The 24,235-nt window shown below is 46.3% G+C and overlaps 3 protein-coding genes across 4 annotated transcripts; all 3 read left to right on the top strand.

Moving 5' to 3' along the window:
• The first annotated feature begins 103 nt into the window (after window positions 1–103).
• On the top strand, window positions 104–5,074 carry geko (olfaction protein geko). The gene is made up of 4 exons (XM_018028687.2): window positions 104–663; window positions 1,032–1,428; window positions 2,141–2,273; window positions 4,559–5,074. Exons 2-4 carry the CDS (start codon window positions 1,224–1,226, stop codon window positions 4,728–4,730), a joined length of 510 nt encoding a protein of 169 aa, XP_017884176.1. The 5' UTR covers window positions 104–663; window positions 1,032–1,223; the 3' UTR covers window positions 4,731–5,074.
• Window positions 5,075–5,420: 346 nt separating this feature from the next.
• On the top strand, window positions 5,421–9,800 carry LOC108627429 (uncharacterized). Of its 2 annotated transcripts, none has more exons than XM_026815624.1 (4): window positions 5,421–6,252; window positions 6,482–6,681; window positions 7,413–7,614; window positions 9,353–9,800. In XM_026815624.1, exons 1-4 carry the CDS (start codon window positions 6,062–6,064, stop codon window positions 9,498–9,500), a joined length of 741 nt encoding a protein of 246 aa, XP_026671425.1. In that variant the 5' UTR covers window positions 5,421–6,061; the 3' UTR covers window positions 9,501–9,800. The 2 variants fall into 2 exon arrangements, with proteins under 2 accessions (XP_026671425.1, XP_017884164.1); XM_018028675.2 differs by having other exon boundaries at window positions 6,177–6,282.
• A 140-nt stretch (window positions 9,801–9,940) lies between these two features.
• LOC108627428 (uncharacterized) lies at window positions 9,941–13,607 on the top strand. The gene is made up of 6 exons (XM_026815591.1): window positions 9,941–10,346; window positions 10,422–10,563; window positions 11,028–11,275; window positions 11,345–11,583; window positions 11,640–11,917; window positions 11,978–13,607. Exons 1-6 carry the CDS (start codon window positions 10,198–10,200, stop codon window positions 12,041–12,043), a joined length of 1,122 nt encoding a protein of 373 aa, XP_026671392.1. The 5' UTR covers window positions 9,941–10,197; the 3' UTR covers window positions 12,044–13,607.
• Window positions 13,608–24,235: the final 10,628 nt, after the last annotated feature.

The following is a 24,235-nucleotide window of genomic DNA, read 5'->3' as shown; positions in this document are numbered from 1 at the left end:
TTGTATGATTTTTCTCGCTCGCTTGCACCGGTTAAACTGGCGAACGAGCCGAGTCGTGGTACTCAGGATCGGCCGATCGGATCAGGCGCTGCGCTGCGTGGCGAATGTCCAACTTTCACTGACGACTCGTTAGGTCCGCCGCCGAGGTTTCGAATCATTCACAGTCATTCCGCGACGTTGGTACACCGCGGCAGGGTCGGTGAATTCCTCCATCGGATACGTTCTCCTCGATACACAGTGTAATTATTCGTTGTTATTAAACTGTTTAATAAAGAATTAAAATTTGGCACGCGGTATTCAATTCCAGTTTCGAACGTTAAAGTTCCGCAATAGTGTCAGTGGTTTATTAACGTGGATCTCGTACACAGTGTTTTTAATGATCGATCTGTTACAGAAATCTGACGAACGTCGTTGAAGGAATTCTATAAGTAGAATAATTGTAATAAATTTTTGACGAAACGTAGTGCAGGTTGTAAATGGATTATTTTAATTCTATTCGAAGTGAATTGGTTTCGATCGTCGCGCGGTGTTTTCTTGAATGGCGTTCGGAACGGTTCGACGAAAGTGGAAGTGAACAGAGAGCGAAAGTTTCGCTGTAACGTTCTCCACGTTGGAAGTCGACGCTCTCCGCTCCGGCTGGCGCATCGTAGATGCTTCTCACGAGTACGTATTGTTCTATGGTAACCGGACGAATTTATATGCTCTCAAAAATTGGGTTAAGGCATCGTTTGCGTAACTGCAGTACGTACTGCGTTCTCCTTTCGAATCGTTGCGAAACCCTTTGTGTACTCATTAATTTCAACGTATTTTATTCTTCGAGAACACGGCTCGATTTTAACAATCGCAAATTAACTTCAACTGAACTGAACCGTTTACAAATTTCAACGTTCGTAATTTCGAGCTTGTTCGTCAGTGGTCAAAGAGTAGACTCAGTATCTGATGTGAATCTAAAAATTTTGAGGTGGATTAAACGAAAATTTGCCGATTCACGAAGAACGGTCGCGAAACAGCGTTTCCGTTTTAATCGTTAGGTGTAGCCGAGTAAAGTTCAAACTGCGGATCCAGTCCTGGCCTTGCGCTCCAAACGATCCGGTCTCGGAATCGACGACGCCGCGAGCTAGTTAGACCCGCAGTGAATCGAGGATCGCCGATCGGTACGGACGCGCGACATCGTTCTCACGTGTTTCGAGGTCGACACGCGCCGAGGACACTGACAAAGAGTCATGGTCATGGACACCAGCACGGTGCGGCTCGTGATATTCCTCGGGATGTTCCTCATGTTCGTCGGCGATTATACTTATGTGATCACCACGATCTTCGGCCAATCGGTCAATCAGAATCACACGGAACCAATAAAGAGTCCGGTGGATGCTGGAAGCAAGCTTTCCAGTGACGGGACAGCCTTGGCGAAGAAGGACGCGGAGAACGGTAAGGAAAAATATTATCTGACGCACTGGAAAATCATATGGAAAAACCGTACAGTGAATCATAAATGAAAAACAGATTAAGAGCAAAATAATTTTGTGATTAAAGAAAATTTCTGTATGAGCTTTCATGCGTGTGTGAAGAACTTCTCTGTGCCATAGTTTTCAGAATTGGAAGTTTTATTCAGAATTTTCCAACAATACTGGGAAACGTTCGCCTGCTTAGCATGTTTGCATCGCCATACCTTACGTAATCGTTGAATAAAGCGCCTGTCGCAATCGATGAGACGTATTGGCCGTCGAAAAATTCCACGGTGCACCTGTCCGTTGTAACTGAACACCAGCTCGACGAGCCGTCAGTCACGCTGATTAACCGTTAAGACTGATATTCAGTTAACGCGTTGCCGGCAAAAAGAATCGTAAAAACTAGTCTCGTCCAATTGGAAAATGTTCTTGGAAAGTATCATAAATGTTAGATATACGATACAGGTATCGCATGCTTATCTTTCACGGCTATCTTTGAGATTGAGAACAAATTTCACTGCGGAGCGACAAGCTAATTAAATTATGCGAGGGTCTACTGTATTCCTAATTGCAATAGTGAGCATTTAATTAACGTGGCCACAATTAAGTTCAATTGAGAAATTCTGGTGATAGATCGGTGGAACGTGTTAGGAATTCAGTGGCCGAGTTCAACTTTATAGATAACTTTGCAGTGATTTCGCGACGCGCCAAGATAATGTCGACGATCAAGACCGCTTGTCTGCCCAAGCTGATATGCGAACTGACCTCGTCCGTTCATCAGGACCAACTCAGCGAGATGGAACGATCTTTGCTAAATCTAATCAGGTAATTCAGTCGTAACGTATTTTACATTGCAGTCTGTTTGTTTCACTTTCGCCATTCGAATCTCGAGAGGCAGTTGGTTGCTCGGTCGAGCGAAAGAGGCAAAATAGACCGTGACCAAGAACACGTGGTAATTACATGGGAGGAAATGTTGGCTAAATGATTGACGTTCGAGAACCCTTGGGACGATCGGCCAGTTTCACAGCAATTCGCGATTTTTATGCCTCGAATCAGGGTGCTCGTCCACTTTCATCATGTCGGCCCAGAATCCAGTGCGCTACTTTCACTTTTCCACTTTCGATCCATGCTTATCCGTGCGTTATTTCGCTGAATCGCAAGACTCTTTAAAGGTCGATCACGTAATCGGTGCCAAAACTTGTTGTTTAATTTCATTGCGAAATTTCATTTGGCGAATCGCGAGTTGAATTATCTCGCAATCTCGAGATTACAATTGTGCACGATGACAGGCGCGGTGGAAATTCTGCTCGATGCCATGAGCCGGGCCCGGACCAAACGAACGAATAAACGTCCCGTCGATATCTCACTAAACAGATGCAGCCGCGGCGTTGTGTCAGCCCGGATAAAATCGGTGAATCCACGCGCGTCATCGAAAATTGGACGCCGGGTCAAAGCCGGTTGCGTTTCGCAATTTTCACCGGCGGCGTGGCGCGTCGCGTGGGACGATTTGCGCGTTGACCGGAGGACCGAAACGTGGCGTTGCGACGCTGGGGATTGGACATCGCCCGGACCTGTCCCGCAATTTTCGTTTACGATCAAAAGGCGAAACGCGTAACCACGCGCAGCACTCGCGTTACTTGGATAATGCGTGACCCGGCCGTGGTCTCCGTGACTATTTTGCTTGCTGATTAAAAGCAAAGTTATGTTAAACCGGCCAAATATTGACTCCGGTAACGCGCGGTTCGATCGGTTCGTCCCCGCTACCCGATGAAAATCCTTGTAATTTTAACGCATTCATACCTTTCGATTCGCGTGAATAAAATAAAATTTCTGCGAAAGTTTTAATCGAGCGGGTCGTGCCGGCCGTAGTGAAATTTTTATATAAAGAAAAAAGTATGTTTCTTAAATTTTAACGGTACCATAAAACCGTCTTGAAACTTCCATTGCTTCCGGTTATTAGCAAGTTCCTAGACTCACGAGAGGTCGAGCTACAACGTGAAAGTTCCACCGCTGTTACGTAAGCCACTCCGAAAAGGTAAGCGTGTCTGCCTCGCGTCGTCTGATTCTACTTCGCTCTGACAATCCGCCACTTTCCTTTTCACGCGTTATCCAACATCTTCCGACTTTCTACAAGCATTTGAGTTATACCAGGCTCGTTATGTCCCTGAATGTTATTTTCGATCAAATACGAGTGTATCGGACAATGAACAAAGAGTGTATCGTGACGTCGCTGTTAACGTCCCGGAAGGACCCGTGCTTTACATTTACTTTTATGTGTACGTAAACGGCACATCGCGAAGGAAGCGGAGCCGATCTTTATTGGATTGCTTCGGGTCAAACCGATCAAGATGGAAAAGCTAAGAAACCGTTTCCTCGTTAAATCCGCCTTGAGGCTGCGATCGTAAACGATCCGGGGTGGAATTTCCCTTTTGCGGCCGCGAGACGTATTTCTCGTGATCTATGCGTGACGAAACTACTTGCAAGACGTATTCTTCCCGTAGGCAAATTCCTGACTCGAAGCCGTGTCCCAGTTTGAAAAACGATCTGTACCTCCCTCTTAGTCGAGTCGAACGTTAATGTGAAAATTGAGAAAGTCGGTTTCTATTGAAAAATACCGGAAATAGATTTTTCTGTATGTTTCTCTATGACAGAGAAAGGCGCCGTGTTGTTTTCAGTCGATTTCATCGAGCGTAACCGGATTCCGGTGCTCGCACTCGATCGTACACCGACACCCGTCGATATCGAAAGTAAAAGGCGACTCGCCTTGTGCCTGTTCTTATGTACGCCTCGACGTCGTCTCGACCAGTTTAATCATGGTCAACTGCCGCGAAAGTGGAACCGATCTCATTGGCGCCGCACTATTTCCGATTATTATTTCACCACCGGGAATCGAACACCGGATTCTCCGTTTCGTGCGAAAAACGAAATCGTATATAATAAGATCTGAGTTTTCTAGTATTCCACTGAATTTAATTTGCAAGAACAAAGAGTTCAAGTTATGTAAACCTCTGAGATCGATAAATTTTTCATAGACTCGCGTTGCCACGGCAACCGATGATACTTGTAAAGAAAGCAAAGCGGCCGATGAATATTTAACGACGATTTTTCAGGGACACGAGTCTGAGCACCATGGCGGAAGTGCCCTCGAGGTACCACTTCGCCGCCCATATGGGTCAACTGATATCCGGGCTGGAAGGTCAGGGATGTCACAACTTTTACCCAACCTGTCCGCTGCCCGGGTCCAGCGTCTTGAATATGATGAAGAAAATTCGACTGCGCTGACCGAGGACGAAGGTCCAACACGACGACGACGACGACGACGTGGCTTGTGATATCGCTGACAATTTTTGTATCTTGTAATCCTAAGAACGTTTGTCTTGCGTTTAGATTAAGAAACGGTCATTATACTCTACTCTGACGAACGCACGTCCGTTGGATTAATAATTATGTACGATTACGTTTAAGGAAATCGAATAGTATTTAACGCGTACCAGGAAACCCGTTTGTTCGTCAGAATAAACGTGCTACGATTATTTATTTTCGCATGGACGAAATTCAGCGATTCTACACGAGGTGTAGATCATAAATTCTTATCGCATATTTGAAATAAACGTTTGTCGAATGAATTTTTGAACTTTCATTCCTGTCCCGTCCCTTCGAGATTTTCTATTCTGGTTAAGAACGGCTTCCGGCGAAAAGAGGCAAATATTGTTTCGCGTGAAAACAATCGGGACGGTTTACAGCGGCGTCGGCCGAGGAGTTATTGTAATAATCCCGGGGCGCCCTTTTATCGGCTTAAGCGCGATGCCAAGCGAGCGTTTCTAACGATCGCTGCTACGGGATCGTGCCAAAAACCGTGTCGAGCAGTTAGGATCTACGATATTCCAGGAAAAATGATCGCGACCGTTTCGTTTCGTTTCTTTTATTGCGCCAGCTCGTGGGAAATCGTAATCGCCAGCCTCCCGGAAAAACGATGACTCCCGCTGTTTCGCCCGAGCGTCGCGACGCTATTTGATAGCGCATACACAATATCTCCTTTGAAAATGAGATAGCCGGCATTCTTGTCGATGTCGCAGAACAGAACGGAGGCAACCAATTATTTTAGAAACAAATAGTAATACACGTTTCTCACTTTCCATCGCCAAATTCAGAACAAGGATTCTCATTAATTTCTCTGTAGGAAGTCAGGTGTCGTTTGCCTATGCAGCAGGTAAAAGTGCATCTGTATAATAATCGAACGTGAATGGGGACACAGGAAAATGTTCGTTGAGCAACACCCGTAATAGGCCTCGTTCCACGCGAGAAATCGATTATATTCTGACCGAGTAGCCGCTGCGTGATCACACTGGAGTCGACACCGTTTCTCTTATTGTTGCGAGACACTGATTCAAAAAAATCACTCGTATCTATCCTCTTTGAAATCACCATCGATTCTTCACTCGACCTCGATCGTACATCACTGTACGACTAAATACTCACTGTCCAACTCGGTCGATCTCTTCTACATTCGTACAGATTGTGACTCTGATACGGAGCAACGTGCGAGCCTGGGGGGTCAGGAAGCCGGCCTTGCGGAGGACGTCACGTACCTCACGGACCTGGTAGCGCACTAAATGTCGCAATCGTCCGGTCACCGTTCGTTTGAACGCAAACTGAGGAAGAAGGGGCGATCACTTTCTCTCGGTGCGAACCGCGGCAGAGAGCCCTCGAGGAACACTTGCCCACGAGTTTTTACCAAAGGAACAGCCAGCCGTCGCGTTTCCCGACTGGGGCTTCTCTGCCGCACGATTCTCACCGACAACAGGTCCGATCGCCACTGATTCAGGAGACCCATGTATACATTGACAGTGAATTAAAATTGGTGAACTGTGTTGGGTTTCGATGATGATTATTTCTCATGATCTGACTTGTTCGAATAGCGAACTTGGTGAAGCTTTTCGTCTTCTTATTAGAGAGATATAATTATTTCGAAAGGAAAATAGAATTTGACTCGAAGGTGCATGTCTCAAAGAATATTTTAATTGATTCATCAGATTGCATTCGGAGATGCGATTAACGCGCGTGTTTCTCTTCCTGGGATGTTACCTCTTGGCAGTGACATTGGTGAACGCGGCTCCGAGTCCGGAGGAACCTGCGTTCGAGATCCCGGTACAACTGCTCGGATTTCCAGTGATCATCGCCGCGGTCAGGATCACCAACTTCGTGAAGAAACTGGCCTACTCTTTGAATCCAGGTAATCGTAGTTGGTCAAACGAGGAAAAGTTAAAGCACGTCGCATAAGTAACCCAGGGATTCCGCGCGTGAATCGATTCGACGAACAGCGAAAGCGAAAGTGTTCCACTTGTTGCGACTTCCACAAGCCGTATGTAACGTCCGTGTAACTTGGCGCCGTGTCACTTCCTGACTCGTTTCCACCTATTGAAACTTTTCGTGCTAATTAGAAAAATCAATAATAGCTCAATGCACTCGGTTGATGAATAGAGTTTTAAAGATACAAACAATGATCGCAATTGTTTCTATTCTTCAAATATTTTACAATTGACAGCATAGAGTTCCGGGATTGAACTTTATTATCGATAAGAGAATAGAGTGGAGGTGTTCGAAAGTTGACGAGCAGTCAGCGATGACAGGCAAACGTGGCCGCAAATGGAGTTGTATTGGATACGTCAATTTTCGTTAAAGCGATCGTCGAAGAAACTGCCTCGTCCACTAGTCATTAATTAGCGAGCGTCATTCTCCGGCTCTAAATGACTGGAACGCGTATCACCACTTGGATTGATGACAGTTAACTTAACGGCTAATATGGAATCTGCATAGCGCGTTAATGGAACTGACAGCGTGATAAATACAACGTTAAAAATCATTCAAAATGCTTAATTAGAGAGTGTCTAAAACTGCCTTTTACGAAGTTTGTATCGTTAGTTGCGAAACAATTTTGACATTTACTGAACGGCTCTTTTTCAGAGACTTACGTCAGCCGGGTGAAGCGAGCTCACCGTTTGGTACACGACGAGGAGATTCTAGATGTTAGTCAAGTAGAGAAGAAGCTGGTTTCGGAATTAGGAAATAATGTTTGCGTTTACGAGAGAATCTGCGCCAAATACGCGACACAAACTTTGCACAGAAGAAGCCGGGAGAGATCTTTGGATTGGAACACTGTCTTCAGGTGCGTTCTAATTCAGCTGTAAAAATAATGCTTGATTTATCTTATAATTTATCATATCAACTTTTTGCCACACCACAAGAAACTTTTCTTAATCTAATTTTTTGCATCGTTTCGACACACTCGGCTTTCGAGATCGTCTAGATTCTAGTCTCCACTTTTTCATTCACCTCATTCGATGCAATCGTTAACGATCCTGCTTTCGTTTCCCATCGTCTCCGATGGAAAATGGATCCAACATTATCGATCGTGAAAGTCCTCAGCAATGATAGATCGTTGCACCAGCCTTGGAATGCGAGGCAGCATCGGTGGAACGAGAACGAGAGCTTCTCGATCCTGCGCTACTTACGTAACCGTGACCCTGAAGTTCAAGGCATGGATGATCAATTACTGGTTTTTCATCGTTTTGCTCCGTAGGTTTGCGAAATCCCGCGAGGCTTAATAATTAATCGTTAACGCATGGAGGAAAGCTACTGGCCCATTTGCACGGTCAGCCGTAATGCAATCGCTGCCCCCTGTCACTCAACCGTCTTACCTATTTTTTGCCCCGTAGATTTCGCTCTGCGTCGCGAGCGTAAATCGTTACAAGGATCGCGACTCCTTCGGATAATTATGTGTTAAATTTCATAATAGAGAAATTTGTGGAATTTTTGTCGGAGCTCATTGATATTCACAGATTACGGATAGATGACGAAAGAGGTTTGCCCGTTCCACTGCGAGTCACGTAGCGGTTAGAACGTCGTAGACTTTGGAATCGATCGGGAGTCGAGTCACGAACGGCTGTCGGTTGATCTTTTACGTGTTCCCCGCGCGTATTGTATCTTGAAAAGGTTCGCGGAAACCGAAGTGAAAGCACTGGGACTCGGGCATGATTTCGATGAATTTTAACTAAAGCGGTAGACTGAAAAACTGAGATAAAAATAAGGGAGGAAAATAAATTCAGTGTAGGAAGAACGCGACGGTGGGCTCCGATCCAAACGGCTTCGGTCCGGGCGTTTCCCTCCGACTAATAGTAGCTAAATAGAAATCGGTGCTACCGGTTCTTCGAGCCACGAGCTAGCACTAAATTCAGTTGTAAGTAACGCCAGCAGCAGATAGCCTTTAATGGCCGGCTCCACGAGCGACCTAATGCATCCTGATAACTCTCAGGCCCCTACCTACCCGAGTTCTCCAACGTTTTACGAGCGTCTCGAGCTCTCTCCCGAATTCGAACGGCTTATCTAAGATTTCTCAGAGTCGAGATGGCCGGCGCGGACGGCGGAGCCCGAAACGCGCCGGTTAATCGCTTCTGTCACCTGTAGGGACAAGACGGTGGTCAAGGGATGGGTGGTACGAGGAACGTGGATGTATCGAAGGTTCGAGCCGGCGGAAGGTTTAACGGAGCGTGCACGAGGGACCGGGATTCTTCGGTCTCTCGCAGGGACCGTCCACGGCCAAACGATGGACGTTCAAGGGGTTCTCGTAGTGGTCAGCTGGAGAGAATGATTTTTAAGGCTCGTTTCGGGGTCGAACAGATTTTAGGCAAAGGGGTGATTCCCGAGAGTCAGAGACACAACGGAATCGGTTCAACGATCCGTTCGTCGAGTAAACGCGGTGATCCGAATCGTTCGGAAAACAGACACGATCCAATTACTTCGCGACGTTTGTAATTTATACCAGTGAACCGCGGCGTTCTCGTAACGCTTTCACGATCGAGTTCATTAGCGACGATGTAATGTAAAGTCTGGGATTCGTTTTACAGCGAGTACAAGTCATCGCCGAACCCGATGAAGGAGAATTATTTATTGAGCGTGTTTCTCGGCAACGTCATAGGCAGTCCGAGTCTCTGTCATCAGCTAGCGAAGCGGGGAAGAGGCTGCGACCCGTCAACGATCGCGGATCAACTGTAAACCGCTTTCCTACTTATAAATGAAACATCTTGTACAGATTGTAAATATCTGCGAGACGTGTTTATGGTTCCCCCGCGAGTGGCTCGCGCTGGATAAATTTTATTCCTAGTAAGTTATAGGAGTAGTAAATAATAGTGGTAAACGGAGGGAACTTGTGACTTCAGAATGTTCACACGGACGTTGCGCAACATCAATTGTATTTTATGATCAAAAATCAGCCATTCGTTGTTGTAAATAAATTGTTGACGACCTGTAATTATAGATTGTTGATCGACGAATAAAATCAATTTTTAAGAAGAACCAATGCGTTCATTCCGATTCTAATGTAGCGTGAAACGGCGCGCGAAAAACGGTCACGCGAAGTGAGAGTAGCCCGCGATGACGTTCCTTCCTTCCTACCTACGTCTCCTCTTGCGTGTACCAAGAACGCTTTCGAAGAAAGTTCCAGTTGCCTTGGAACTGTGACACGATCATCCGCGAAGCGGAACGCTCGCATATTTCAAGTACGACCGCGACGAACTAGCTCATTTCACGAGGAATCACCGTTGCAACGAAGCTTTGTACTTTTACGTAAAAGTAATGGAAGCCAGTGTCTGACAAATTAATATGTGACAGTGATCGAGATCCTTTGCGATCGATTAGTGAGCTTTCTGCATCGAAAAGATAAATCGATTTTGAAACGAGACACCGTGAAACGATGTACGAATCGATCTTTATTTGTCTTCTACTTTGTCATAACATCGGTGCACAGAAATTCCACGGAGAGACTCCGGACGAAATAAATGAAGCTCGTTACTGCGAGTTTGACGAGGCGCGAAACAACTATAACGCGATTGATTTATTACAGTGAGTATTATGTACCAATCGTTCTATCGAGCTTCCATGTACAGAGAGAGTTGAGTAACTAGAATCGTCGCGTAGGTGTATCGATGAGCTGGCTATCGATCTGATCGGTCGAGAAACCGCTGGAGCGACAAATGGGAAAGGTCAGGAGAACGGATCCACCGGGAGACAGATCTCGTTCATGGACGTGTTCACTAGCGTTTTTAATAACGCCGCAACGGTACGTTCGTAATCTCATCTTTCATCGCGAATGCGTAATTATTTGCTTGGGAAAATTAGATGATAAACACGGGAAACGTCGTAGGAATATCGTAAAAGGTATCGCGCAAGTTTATTAGTCGAAGCGTTCTTGAATTAACAATAAATTATGTACTCCCCAAGTTTAATAACCGAGCTTACTTCCGTACAAGAAATTCCTCCAATTACCTGTCATAAAAAGTTTGATATACTACCAATTACGGTCCTCTGGCTAAAGTATATAAAACATTAACAAACCAGCAGTAAATTAATTTTGCCTCTAATAAAATTATCCTTTCTCCATTTCATTCCTACGATATTTATCGTCGCCATAGTTACCCCGCTGTCCATCTCCTTTTACGGCAAATATTTTCGCTCGACAAATGCAATTCGAATCGACGTAGTTGATACGAGAAACATGCGACGAGAGAACTTTTCTGTTTGCAGTCGCATCAGAGCCATCCGGTAACTTCCGGCTACGAACAATCGAATCACCCGGCCGGGGTGGTCGCTCCTCTTTCGCCGGGATTCCAGCTGAACCTCCTCGACGCGTTGTACACGATATCCAGACACGACGACTACAAGTGCGTGGCCAGGATACTTTGCGAAATGGCCAGCGGGAAGCTTCCCGGTCGTTCGTTCGCCAAAAAGGGATCCGGGTTCTTCGAGTTCCTCGGCAGAAACGTTTTCACCGAGTACGTTCCTTTCCGTCGAGTTCCGCTGTTTCATTTTGCTTTCGGCTAGATTCTCACTCGCGATTTCAGCTGGCTGACCAAATTCGACGTGGACGGGACCTCTCCTCTGCTGAACTATGGCAGAGCGATGATTCTCGGATACAGCAATCGGGGAAACTCCGGGGCCTGCTACCAAGCGTTTCCCAAATGTCCCAAGGATATGAAGGGACTCGTTCATTATTTGAACACTTATAATGGAGGATTTTTTAGACTGTTCAACAGGTTTCATAGTGGAAAGTACAGGCAGAGTGACAGAGTTCCTAACAGAGGTGTGTAAATAATTAATAGCGCGTCTAAAAGAAATTTTGACGATGCATTTATTTAGTTGGCGACAATTCCAAGATCGAAGTGAGGGAAAGAATAGTCGCTGGAAACTCGGACTACATTCGAGGTCGACCGATTTATAAGATTCAATTCCCAATTAGAAATTACCAAGAATATTTAGATAAAGAAGAATTTCCAGCGTACGATAAAACAAGAAACGATAATGAGATCTCTTTCCCTGATCAGAGTAACGAGTCAACGACGAATAGCTTGCAGAACGATCTACCACAGTCGGAATCGACTTGGCAACCAGATCGTAACATCTACTTTTTCCCTCAGGTATTTATTATAAAACATAGGCATGAAGCTTTCTATTTGTCATAACTATTTATTTTTCAGGGTAAAGACGAGAGAAGATATTCCCGGTTTCGGTTTCCCTCGGGTATTCCAGATACATTTTTGTAATTCTATTAATACTGACCGCGTCCTTTGAGAGAGTATTAAATCGGAGGATGAAGATATCTTAAATAATAATCAGCGGTGGACGCGATGCTCCATCAAATAAATCAGGGAGTAAGAGCGTTGCGAATGTACGGATTGGATATCAGGATTCCGCTTGGCATCAGGGGGATTTTCTAGCTACCTGTATACACACAACAGGAAGTCTCGAGTCGGCGTCGAACCGCGGTGTTACTGGCCCGTACGCCATTTGTGGAAACAGCATGGGGCGCCGTTAGCGCACCGACAACTTGTCCAATGAATCTGCTGGCCGAGTATGAGCCCGTTTTATGTCTCAGTTACGCGGCCCGATAAATTGTATTTTATCTCCATTCGATTTCCTGCTCGCGGGCTGGTTTATGTATCTGTACGCGCGAGCGCAGGTGTGCGAGGATTTTTAAGAGAGGATAAAAGATGTACGGAGAGAGAACACAAGGAACGTACAACCGGAACGTATGAATATTTGCCAAGTAAATTATTGAACGCAATAATGCGAATATCTGCCATCGCGTATTTTTTATTATACACGATTCATACTGCTTACTCTTCCTGTGCGACGTGCCCGTCAAAGTTTTAATGAATACGAACGAACGTGTCGTCACGTCATTTGTATCAACGTATCGACCGAAGTCGAAAGGGTGGAGCCGCGAACGATCGAGCACGTGTTCGCCGACACGCGAGGTAATTTCGTTCAAATCTATATCTTTCAGGACAATTTCGCCCATGCTTCTCCCTACGAAAACCATCCCGCGATGAGAAAAGCAACAATTTTCACAGAGCAGATACGACCACGGTAATGATCGACCACGCTGTATGTTTGCGGTAGCTTCCTCTCCTCGCAAACAAGAATTAAATTATGCAAAGGGGCATAATAACGAGTTACGGACTCCCTTTTGCTTTGCCAGAGAACGCAAATGATTATCTTCCGCCTTGTTAAAGCCGCCAAAAACTATCGTCGATCTAAATGGCGTTTTTCCTGCATACATCCTGCTTGACTACGACTTGTCGTTCAAAGATCAATTAAAAAGATTAATCAAATCGATAGTCGTTGATACTACCACACGCATAATTCCCTAATCCCTCTCCCTCGTACCGGCAAACAAAATCCTGAAATCAATTTTGTAGACATTCGTTTTACTCCGGGACAGCTATTCTTTTTGCGGAAACGTCTTCGGCACGTGTCGCGTCGCCCCACAAACTTTTTTCCCCGAGATTCACGCGTGAAATTCCTGGCTGACTCGCTCGAAATAAAAGCGAGAGGAGAGAGGAGGGAGGGGTAGACGACGTGTAATTATTTTATCCTTTCTAGCATGTAATTCGAGGCGTGCTCGCGCCCAAGAGTCGGTCCGTGCGATCGCCGCGGGGCCGTGTGCCTCGGACACGGCCGACCGGGGGTGCAACTGACAGCGAAAGACAATTAGCCTTCTGATACATCCGATGTCGCATGAAGCGTCGCTCGGAACGCTTTTGCGGGGGCGTGTCCGATTGTTCCTGGCAACCGAATAAGTCCTCCGACTCTGCGGCTCGCGGCTCTCGCCCCCTGAGTAATTGAAACGGTGATTTTTGTATCCGCCGTTCGATAGGGGGTAATTTTCGGTCGGCTTTGTGGCCGACGAACGAATTAGAGATGTATAGGCTATACACTTAAACAATGCTATCATGTTGAATTTGTTATTATAGATTCCTATTACTATTAAAAAGCTACCTGCAAAATTTTAAATCAATTCATGTGTTTTTTGAAAAATTATAGTGACAAAAAACTCAGGGGTGGTTTTCCTTATTTCGATCCTCGCTAACTTTATTTCGCGTCAAAGTTACGAATCGAAGAGAAATTTGGCTTGCCGTCGCGAAGGAGCGTCGTGACGGCGTCATCGATAATCTCACTCTATTAGGACGGTATTATTTTCCGTGGTAGACATCAAAGAGGATTTCCCGCAGGCTCATTGTATCGCGGCGATAATTCCTCGTTATTAGGAGCGGCGCCGGGAACCGCGTTGGTCTCATGTCGGCTTACCACACCCCAAGTGCCGAAACAAATCTTCCCGAATTGGGAGCCAATGCAAAGGAGCCCGGGATGTCACGCAGCGATGACAAAAGAGGGACGAGATCGATTAATCCCCGTGAAAAATGCGACGCAGGTGAACCAGGTGACCGAGGGTTCGAAATCGAATTTCCGAGTCGATCAAGCGTTCCGTATAATTAGATCCCTTCGGGGAAGCTCGCGGTGGTTTTATGGAGGATTTAGTAAATTCTGTTATGGAAATTATAAGTAGAAAAACAATAGCACGCGGGAGCAATTCAGAAGTGCATGGGACAGTTCCGATAAATTAGAAGGATTCCAGGGTCCGGGTTAATCAACGGCCAATAACATGGTAGACCGAGCCCGGCCGAATAAGACATAAATTCAGCGGCATTCCAGCAGTCCGTTTAGCCATAAAACACCGCGTCCGCCGTCCTATTTAGCCATATATTTTTCTCCTCGACCGGGTCCACAATGGTCCAATATCGTTCGCCCTATAATACACCCCCGCGCTGGGGTTTTCACGGGTGGACTTTTCAATTTAGAGGCATCTTCGTCGCGAAGGGGACAGGCGGCGCACCGTGGGCAATTCCGTCGGACAAAAGGAGCCGGACGGTCGTACATCCTCGTTGGAGACTGGCCCCGCGTTCCCCCAGGGTTCTGATCGACGGAATAATTTGGCAGCGAGGATAAAAATTTTGCGATCGCGTCACGGGATCTCGGTGGCGGCCACGTGGATAAGTGGATATATCCTCGGCCCCGGATTTCATTGTTACGGCCGCCGCCGAGATTTCCCCCTGCCTTCCCTTTTTAAGATGTTCAATCGAGGTCGGGACTCTTTGTGAACCGAGCGTCGAACCGTCGTCTGATCGATTGTCCCTTTATTGGCTGTCGCTTTTAAACGCTTTCAACGCTGTGGCTCGTTCTCCACGGACGATCGTCTCGCCGTCAGAGACGTTCGTGGAGTTTTCGAGCGGACGTGTTGGTCGACGAGAATTTAGAAAACTCAATTAACAGAGTAACGGTGAAACTCCATGACCGATATCTCGCCCTTCAAGCCTCCTATGACACGTTCAATCCAATTTCTGGATTTCCATCCCGGGCAAACACTTCCCCGCCGGTTCATCATCCGAGACGAGCCGACCCTCGGATTCGCTCATTAAAAAAGGGAATCACCGGGGCCTTTATCGGGTCGTCAAACAACGCGGCGATCTTCCCTTTAAAACATCCACGAAGTGGATCCCGATCGCGGCGGATAGGCTTTCAAATCGTTCATAAATAAAGCGTCGGGTAAAAAGCTGCGGGTCTCGTCTCGTGCGACGTCAGTCAGCCACGTTGATTGCGGCATTGAGGGCACGTGTCGCGGATCAATCCTCGGCCAAAGCGCCGCGTGTCAGTATTTTCGTATCATCGCCCAAGGGTGCCTCCGACTCGTTGTCCTCTCTCCATCTAACCGTTCGTCCCTCGTCCGTTCTTTCTCTCTCCGTCCTCTTGTTTCCTGACCGTGTCTCTCCCGTTTCGCGAGAGAAGCAGAAACGGTCTCTCGCGTCGTTCCTCTTCTCTTTTTAAAGCGACCGGAGAGCCTAGTCGCTTCACGACGCTTTAATGCAGGGGGATTATGCGACCGAAAGCTCGGATTTTCCTCGAGATTGTCACGGATAAAGGAACCGCGCAAACAGGGAGCAAAGAACACTCGCCGATTATCGACGCCTCGCCTCGACATGTGCGGCTGGTTTTTTAATTAAAGTATCAACCGGATCAGGCTTGGCTACTCCCTGCTGACGTTAGATCGAAAAACTGTCGAGAGATTCTGAATCGGGAAATCACACAGTCGTCACAATCGTCTATAAAGAACGAACGTGCTCGTGAATGAAACGTTTAATTCGGTTTTCAACCATTTGATATTCGTACAATATATGAATCATGTTCAGAATGTATCTACTAAACGGGACGTGATTATACGGTGTCAGTAGCGCGTACATGCCAAGAAATTGCACTTTGCGCCTAGCTGTATTATTAAGCATCGGACAATACGACCAGTCGGGGTGGTTTTGCGGGCTCGAAATTCGGTTCTCTCTCTCGCTCTCCCCCGTCGTAATAAACCCCGAGAGAGGGAGAGGAGCGCGTGCGGACCACCTTTTAAAAAATGCCATAATTACACGGTCAACGACGCGCTGTCAATGGCGAGGTGAAGAGTACCAGCCTCCTCGTTGGCCCCTCCGTAATACCGCTTTCTCGTGTGTCTACGTGTACGTGTGCTTTTTTCCTGCCGTCTCATTCGACGGGAGGTGTAATTGTAACGTTCGGACAGTGACACCTGGGCCCAGGCTCCGTTTATTGACTTTGCGAGTCTGAACGTTTGAACGCCCATTTCCGCGACAGGGTAGGCGCGATGGAAACCTTTGAGCCTTGTTAGTCACGCGTTCTCGCGACGTTATGATATCCTGTACGGTTCTCAGGCTAAATAACGTGTAAAGTACACGGATAGAAGCGAGGGTGGAGACGACGTGTGACAGTGTTCGTTTGAACGTTGTTCAATCTCGCGATTATAATCGATTTGACCTTTTCTAGGCGCGAGAAGAACGATTCGTGCAACGAAATTTGCATCCTAATTCCGTCGTCGGCACGGTGTCAGAGAGACGTGACTTATGGCCGAAAGGGTTGAATTATGTACGGAATAATTCGAGCGTCGAATTTATGCGGTGGTCGCGACTTGCTCCGGATATCAAGTGATATTAATTGCCGTGATAAAAAGCGGACTTAGGGTTCCCGTTAGCTCCGAGCAATTATGCGTGACGATGCACGGATTCTGTTCCCAACAGAATTGCCACGGGCACTGACGCTCGGGACGGTGGATTGAACACCCGACCCTTTAGGATTGAGAAATGAAATACTCGTTAATGATATTAAGAAACGATCGAATCACAAGTTTTTCTGTCGAACAACCGGAAGATCGTTTGGCAGCCTTGACCAACGATGAACAAACACGGCTCTACCTCAAACATGCCTCCCATTCCACGCAGCTGTGCCAATGCTCGATGACAGCCCGTAAAGAGTCGCGTTACGCAACGATTATCGCATTTCATTCGCTATATTTTCTTTCCTCGCCCATCGACGAAACGAAAGAATCGTTTGCTAAATACAATATCCAGTTAAAAAGCGAAGGAGATTCATCGCTTCAAGAGCAAATATTCTCGACCCCTTTCCTCCGTTATCCGAAGATACTCTAGCCTTTGGGCCGTTTGCGTATCCCAATACTCCAGCCATTTCTTTGTGGATCGACGGTAAAACGATCTCTCTGATACTCGGGTAAGTACTCAGATACGCGTTTCGAGAGCACAGGTGTGACTACTCGCGTCGGAACGGCGGTGGCAAGCCAGCACGCGCTCGTATCGCGCTAGACTGCCTGTCGCCGCGGCTTTATCGCTTTTTTCTCGTGCCCCTCGCCGCGCTGCGCCTCGCGACCGTCGACCGATAATGTGATTCATTCCTGCTGCGCTCGCGGTAAATCAGCCGGTTACGCGTCGTCGCGAAAAAGTTCCATGACCGTAGTTCGCCCGCGAAACCTTAATTCACTAAAGGCGGTGAATATTTTAAAGCCAGCGCGTGGAACGAGCTTAGGTTCGAACATAACGTCGGGACCGACGGAAGTAGAGGAAAAAATGGATACGACTAAATTACTTATTACAAAGAATCACAAAGGAAACACATAAATTGGTGTATGACAGAGTGACATTCCAGGTCTCTGAACCCTGGTACGCCCACCTGATGTTCATTAAACTCTACGATGAATCAGCAGATGCATTTCAGGGAAACGCGTCTGAAGAGCATAATCCGCCAGAGAGAAAATCGATACTTTATCAAGGCCTCAATAGCTCTAGCTAACTGTTTTCCATTCTCCTCTGTACATACGTATTAGAAAAAGTTATGCATGAGTCATGAAACGTTATCTTGTTTACCGAATCGACTCTTTAGTCATGAATTGGTTCCTCTACTTATCGATTTTTATCTTCGAACATTTCAACTTATTCTCATCGGGCAAATCATCGAAGATCGACGCAATAGTGGCTGCAACCGCGCAATTATGTCGAGATCAAAGGTTCCCAGTACCTAAGTGTCTTTATCGACTGGACGGCTTACTCACAATTATATTTTAACGTGACGGCACGTTCGCCACCTTGAATCATAACGCGCGTGACCGAGTTCGTTGCTTTTCTATTGTAAACGCCTCCACCTGACGTCCGTGGTTCGATGCGAACGGTTTAGATACAACCATGAATTTATTGCCCGCTCAGTCGAACGCGTGAGTACTGAACGTGTTCAATTTTTATCAGAAATAAGAATTCATTAAAAATGAGATAGTCACGTTTAAACGTTTCTCGTTTATTTAATTCTAAGAATAATTAAACGATATTAGTAGCAGGATGTATGTTTAGCGTTTTCGTGTTCCGGCTAACAATGAAAGTTGGGGATGTGCAACATGCTCGCTCATTATCCGAAATACTCGGAATCACGGATGTACGTGTTCCTTCAGTTCGTTAACTCGACGGAGTCTCTCCAGTAGGAACCAAAAAAATAACATTTATTCCACGTACACTCTTTTTAACAACGTATTTTTCTGCGACGGGCCACGTCATATACCTCATCGAGACGTATAATAATAAGACCACGTTGATTATTTCTTAAACCGAGGCAGAAGAAAACGCGACACGGTCGACCGATCGAGAGCAAAGCGAAAAAGGAGCGATCTCCCACGCGAGTCAACGAGCCGGTTGAAGCCGCGCGAGAGCGGAACAATTAACGCGGGCCATTCTTAAATTCCGAGCCGTCGAACCTCGGCCAGGGCGAGGATTCATTTTCCAGCCGGCTCGTCACCGCAATTCGCGGCCACGGCACCGGTTAATATCGCGCGTCCGTCCGCGGACAATGCCCGACGCTGGTTCATAATTCACGGGCCAAAGGGTAACCGATAAAGGGCTAACCGAGGTTGCTAACGCCTGACACGCGTCCCCTTTTGTCGCGCCACGCTCGCCCCATTGTTTCTTTCCCGGGTCCCCGTGTTCCCCGGGTGCCAAAGAAACCGCGAACAGCCCGGATCCGCTTCATTTCGCAGCCGCGCGAATTTCCGCAATGCGTGCAGGGTGAGAGAGGCAACCGGAGAAATTGTATGTGTAGTAGACGCGTGGCGCCGTTCAATGGGCCCTCGATTCAGTTTCACCAACGATTATTCCATGGAACGGATTATGCGTTATTACGCGTTCCATTTAGATCGCCTATTACGTACACGGCCGGTTTAAAATGCCAGCCTGGGGTCATTATTAATAACCGGGATCGGTGATCATCGGGGGGAAAACCGAATGAAAGTAACGAAATCCATTCATTACACGGTATTTGAAACGTCGCATCTCGCCGTTAGGAGTTTTCGCGAAGCGTGGAAAAAGCAATCGCGTCTCTGTCGATCCTCGGGCGAGGTGTTAGACGATAAAAAAGCAGCAAGGTAGATGGGGAATCAAACTGGTTCGCGAATGTATGCAAATAGAAATGTAATCTGGTGTCAGCGGCGCGACCAATAATGTCAATCAAACGCACTGGTGGCCGAAAGCCAACAATGGGGAATTGGCGAGCGAGTATATGGCCCAGAGCGAATATGCAGTATGTAAATGTTGTCATATCAATGGGGATCTGCATATGGATGCACGCCAGATATACCTACCTACCTACCTACCGCGGCCAGGCCGCGCCGGGCCGGTGACACGCGCGCCCTGGCGACATGTGCACTTGGTTTAACCCGTCCTCGGAACCCTTCTCTCGTTTCTGCCAGTCATCCTCCTCCACCGCACCGGCCCACCCACTCGATGCCTTCCACCCACTTTTATCGCTACGCGCCAACTGGCTGTTCCACGAATTTCTATTCTGTATCTATGCCTTTGTGTTTCGAAATTCAATTCTGCCCGGTACTCGATCACTGCTAGATTGGCAATTTTCATTTTTTGATAAGAACTGCTTTGTCTGAAACTTATCAATCCGTCGCATCTGTTCACGTAATTCCATGATTGGTAGATATAATACTTTGCTCTGTCCATCGTTCATGCGATTAACTAGTACGGTGCGACACCAAACCTCGACAGTGACGGCCCTTACCTGTGGCCATCGGTCTTTGCACAACGTCAACGATCCAATAGAACCAATTTGTTCTTATTAACGCGTCTCTATGCATTATGCTCGCGTACCGCTTGGCAGCCTCCTGATCTACGAGCATGGGACAACGTCTTACGGGCGACACGAGACCCCGGCCAAAGCGTTCGGCAGCAGGTCGGAGGGGGGGGGGGGTTGATTGGTTTGCGGTCGCATCCCTTAGTAATGAGGTTCGCAGATGGCACGTCTCAGGAAACCCATTAAGCCGATTCTAAACACCGGAACTGCTCGCCCCGTTGCTGATCGATACAGATTGAACGGGGTCGAGTACACCCTGGGCCCCGGGGATGGTCAAAGATTATCGAAATAAATTATTGATAGCCCGTCGATCTTCCTGATCGAATCACCCGCCAACTCGCTGATCGCTGCTTGCCCTCTAGTTTGCATCTCATGACTAAATGGAATAAAAGTATTGAGACGGTCGATGAGCCTGAGATTCTTTCTGATATCGGCCTCGGTACCGTATCAATCAGTTCTCTGTTTGCATTGGCAATCGTCGAATGATTTACTTTAGAAGCCTGATTTATTAGATAGCTGGTACAAAGTACTAAATCTTATCAGCGGGATTAAACCAGATTTATCGATTACGTGAATTGCGCAAAACACTGTTTCCTACCGAAATTTATCAGTCCAGATCCGTGATAAGGAAACTGATGTAATCCAACGATGTATGATTATTGACGTTTGGTGAACAAGGAATAGGAAGGGACAGGATAAAATAGAAATCGAATTGCGCTCGAAGCGAAACCCGAACGTCTCCAGATTCTACTTTCGGCGTGTTCACATTTATTCAATAATAATAATAATAAAAAAGAATCAAGTACAATAAATTGGTACGGCGACGCCGTATGTCAGCGACACTGCCGCGAAATCGACGTTGCGCAACGTCACGATACATCGAATAACTATATAAAAGTGAAAAAATCTGTACAATGAAAGACATGCGGGTAGCGAAGAGATGCCCCCGTCCCTTTGCGAACTCCCAATGGTCGACGCTACGCCACACGAAGAGATGTCCATCACTTATGCGCGCGTACAATATTTCTGGTTCGCGGGTGTATCTGAATTCCATTTTCTGTTTCCGAAATGAAGAGAAGAGAGAGAGAGGCGTCGCGTCGACCCGCGGTTGGGCAGCGGACGCGAGAACGATTCGTAAAAGTAATCGACCATGGGGAGTAATTACAGAATGTGTTAAGATTACAGTATAATAATTATATTAATATTAATAATATTCAGATAATAATTCAATTACATATTAGATAATAAATTGATAATAGATAATAATAATAATACACGTTCGCGTAGCACTTAAAAATCGAACTCAAATAAAATTATTAACATAAAAAAATTGTCATAAACTTAAAATCAAAAAAGTAATCAATAACGTATGGTCTGTAGTGACTTACAATAACACAGCATCGTATGATTCGGGCTTCGTTCTGCCCAGCTCCCCGTCCATCCCTCGATACCAGGCTTTCTATTTTTGAAAATAGCTTTTCGTTTCCGTGGGAGTCGAGGGATCGACGAGTAGCGAGCAAACTCGCGGCCGTACGTTCGTTTAAAAGAACCTCGAAAGGAAGGAAAGTGAAGAGAGAGCGAGTTGAAGCAGACAGAACGAAAAATCAAGAGAGACCGAGAACGCGATGAGGAACGTAACATGTTCATCTTAATTTGAAAAAATCGAACAGAAAATTCGTCGATTCTGTTTCGTCTGAGATAAAGAATTTAAAGGAAGAAGAGAACAGAGGAGGCATAGTGAAAGATCGAAAGAACAGAGGCTTTTAAAAAAAGGAGAAAACAAAATAAATTAACGGTACCGCTCTTTTCTCGCTTACATCGTGTGATCTAAGGGGGACCTGTGTTACATAATACAGTATTTTAATAACATATCACTTGACCGCCGTACATCTCCGTCCAATCACTCGCATCGGGACAGTCGCGGAGCGAAAACGCAAAACATTTGTCAAAAAAAAAAAGAAAAGGAAAGAGAGAAAGCAGTAGTCACCTCGTTTCCTTGACATGCGTCGCTGAATCGCACGATATCGGTCGATACAGGGAGAGTATAACAGAGTACAAAAATCGGAATCCGTGCGTGTACGTTTTCATCTCCTGTTCGTCCTGCCTCTTTCTATCACACGTATTTGTCGTTTCCGTTCATCTCTTTTTTTTAAACACCTCAAGCGTTGTGCAACGGCTCGCATCGTTTTCCCTCTCCTTCGTTTATTTGGTCGCTTCTTTGGATTGGTCAGCTGGACGAAATTTCGTTTCAAAATATATATATGTATTGTGGTAGTACCCCTCTCTTTTCCGCGTTTCGCGATAAAAACGGTTTCGCGCAAAACTCTTTCTACTACACGCCTCTCTAAAAGCATATACAATATATATATTATATATATATTTCTCTCTGTCGCGTGTTGCGTTCGCTGTCTCGCTGCTTTCGTTTCTCCTTTCCTCCCGAGGAGGAAGACGGTCGAGGGATCACGGGAAACCGTTTTCCTTTCGCGTCTTCGCGCTCGCTCGCCATTGCAGAAGAGAAGAAGGAAGGAAAGTAGCAAAGGTGAACAGGTTTTATCCGAGTCCAGACTCTATCACAAGGTTGCTGCGAGCTTTACAAACGGCTTGAGATTCCCCACACGCCTCTATCTTCGTTCGTCCTCTCTTTCTCACCCCCTGTTTTAATTTCGCTCGCTTCTCCTCGTCTCGCTTCCTCATCCACCGATTCGTTTCACGCCGAGATTCCACCCGAAAGGGTCACTCGTAGTAGACATCTTGTTTCCAAAAGAATTCGTTCACGCTCGCTCTCATACGCACTCGCGAACGAGGGTCGACGAATAAAGATTCGCGTCACCTCGAACGACTCTATCTCTCTCTCTCTCCTCGCATTACAGTGGTTACAGATCGCGGCGGTCTATATGGTCCACGGGACATTTGGCCACAGGTAACGTTATATTATTTCTGTTTCGTTTCGTTTTTCTTTTTACTCGTGGCTTTCTCTCTTAACAATTAGGCATTTTATGGGGTACGAACATCATTTCGCCTTACGTTTAAACGGAGCACATTTAGTTTACGATTACACACGTTCGGACATTATTATAAATGGATCTCTTTATTTCTCTCAGACGTGACTCCTTGGAAACCGTACAGGTTTTTGTGGAAAAAAATAATTCGACGAATAATTCTCAATCGCGATAAAGAGCTGACTTTGTTCTGCTAAAAGGATGCGTATAAAATAAATAAATATATTATTATATTCTCGATGAAAAAATAAATGTCTCGGCGAGTCACTTCCAGAGAGACGATACAGACAGACGATTACTATTAAGCGGAATATCTCGTTAAATGGGGAACATCGACGCGAAGGAATGGCAACGTGCTGCTCCGCTGTGTTCGCGTGTACAGAAAAAGAAATTCGTCGCGGCTAAACTTGCCATTTGCGATTGGCACACCTGAATGATACACGCACCGCAGCGGCTGGAATAGTGATCGCAGGTTTCCCACATAAAAACGTTACTCTACGCGACTCATCTTCGCTTCGCTATTATCTTTATTATTACTAGTATTATTACTTAGCTTTTTCCCTTTACTACCCTCGGCGTAAGTTATATGGCAAACTTAGGACAGTCGTCTGAGCAAATGAAACTTCCTCTCGCACATACTCGCGTACAAGTGTCTCTTCGTTTCATATCTTTTGTTCTTCGTCTCTTCCTTGAATACGCTCGAAATTCCCGGTTCCCTATTCGAACCGGGGCATGGCCAATGTCGCGTTTTAAAAAAGTATGAAAAACTTTGTAGGATTTCCGGCGTAGCCCCGGTCGAAATAACGCCGTCGGATTCGAGCGGCGTTAGTTCAGTTAATTTTGCAGGGAAACAAATCGAAATGGAGCCAGACATCTCGCTCGAGGTCGAAGGTCCTCGCAAATCGTACGAGACGTTCAACCTCGACT

The sequence above is a fragment of the Ceratina calcarata genome, unplaced genomic scaffold (assembly GCF_001652005.2).
Source record: "Ceratina calcarata isolate Rehan_Ccalc_2016 unplaced genomic scaffold, ASM165200v1 scaffold471.2, whole genome shotgun sequence".
Classification (NCBI taxonomy): Eukaryota; Metazoa; Arthropoda; class Insecta; order Hymenoptera; family Apidae; genus Ceratina; species Ceratina calcarata.
The sequence above is the reverse complement of the archived record's forward strand: the minus strand, read 5'-3'. Positions and strand labels throughout refer to the sequence as shown.

Coding starts and splice junctions, on each gene's coding strand:
- geko (XM_018028687.2), top strand. CDS start 1,224: ATGGTCATGGACACCAGCACGGTGCGGCTCGTGATATTCCTCGGGATG. Junction 1,429..2,140: donor GAAGAAGGACGCGGAGAACG/GTAAGGAAAAAT, acceptor ATAACTTTGCAG/TGATTTCGCGACGCGCCAAG. Junction 2,274..4,558: donor TCTTTGCTAAATCTAATCAG/GTAATTCAGTCG, acceptor ACGATTTTTCAG/GGACACGAGTCTGAGCACCA.
- LOC108627429 (XM_026815624.1), top strand. CDS start 6,062: ATGTCGCAATCGTCCGGTCACCGTTCGTTTGAACGCAAACTGAGGAAG. Junction 6,682..7,412: donor GGCCTACTCTTTGAATCCAG/GTAATCGTAGTT, acceptor GCTCTTTTTCAG/AGACTTACGTCAGCCGGGTG. Junction 7,615..9,352: donor GATTGGAACACTGTCTTCAG/GTGCGTTCTAAT, acceptor TTCGTTTTACAG/CGAGTACAAGTCATCGCCGA.
- LOC108627428 (XM_026815591.1), top strand. CDS start 10,198: ATGTACGAATCGATCTTTATTTGTCTTCTACTTTGTCATAACATCGGT. Junction 10,347..10,421: donor AACGCGATTGATTTATTACA/GTGAGTATTATG, acceptor ATCGTCGCGTAG/GTGTATCGATGAGCTGGCTA. Junction 10,564..11,027: donor TTTTTAATAACGCCGCAACG/GTACGTTCGTAA, acceptor TTCTGTTTGCAG/TCGCATCAGAGCCATCCGGT.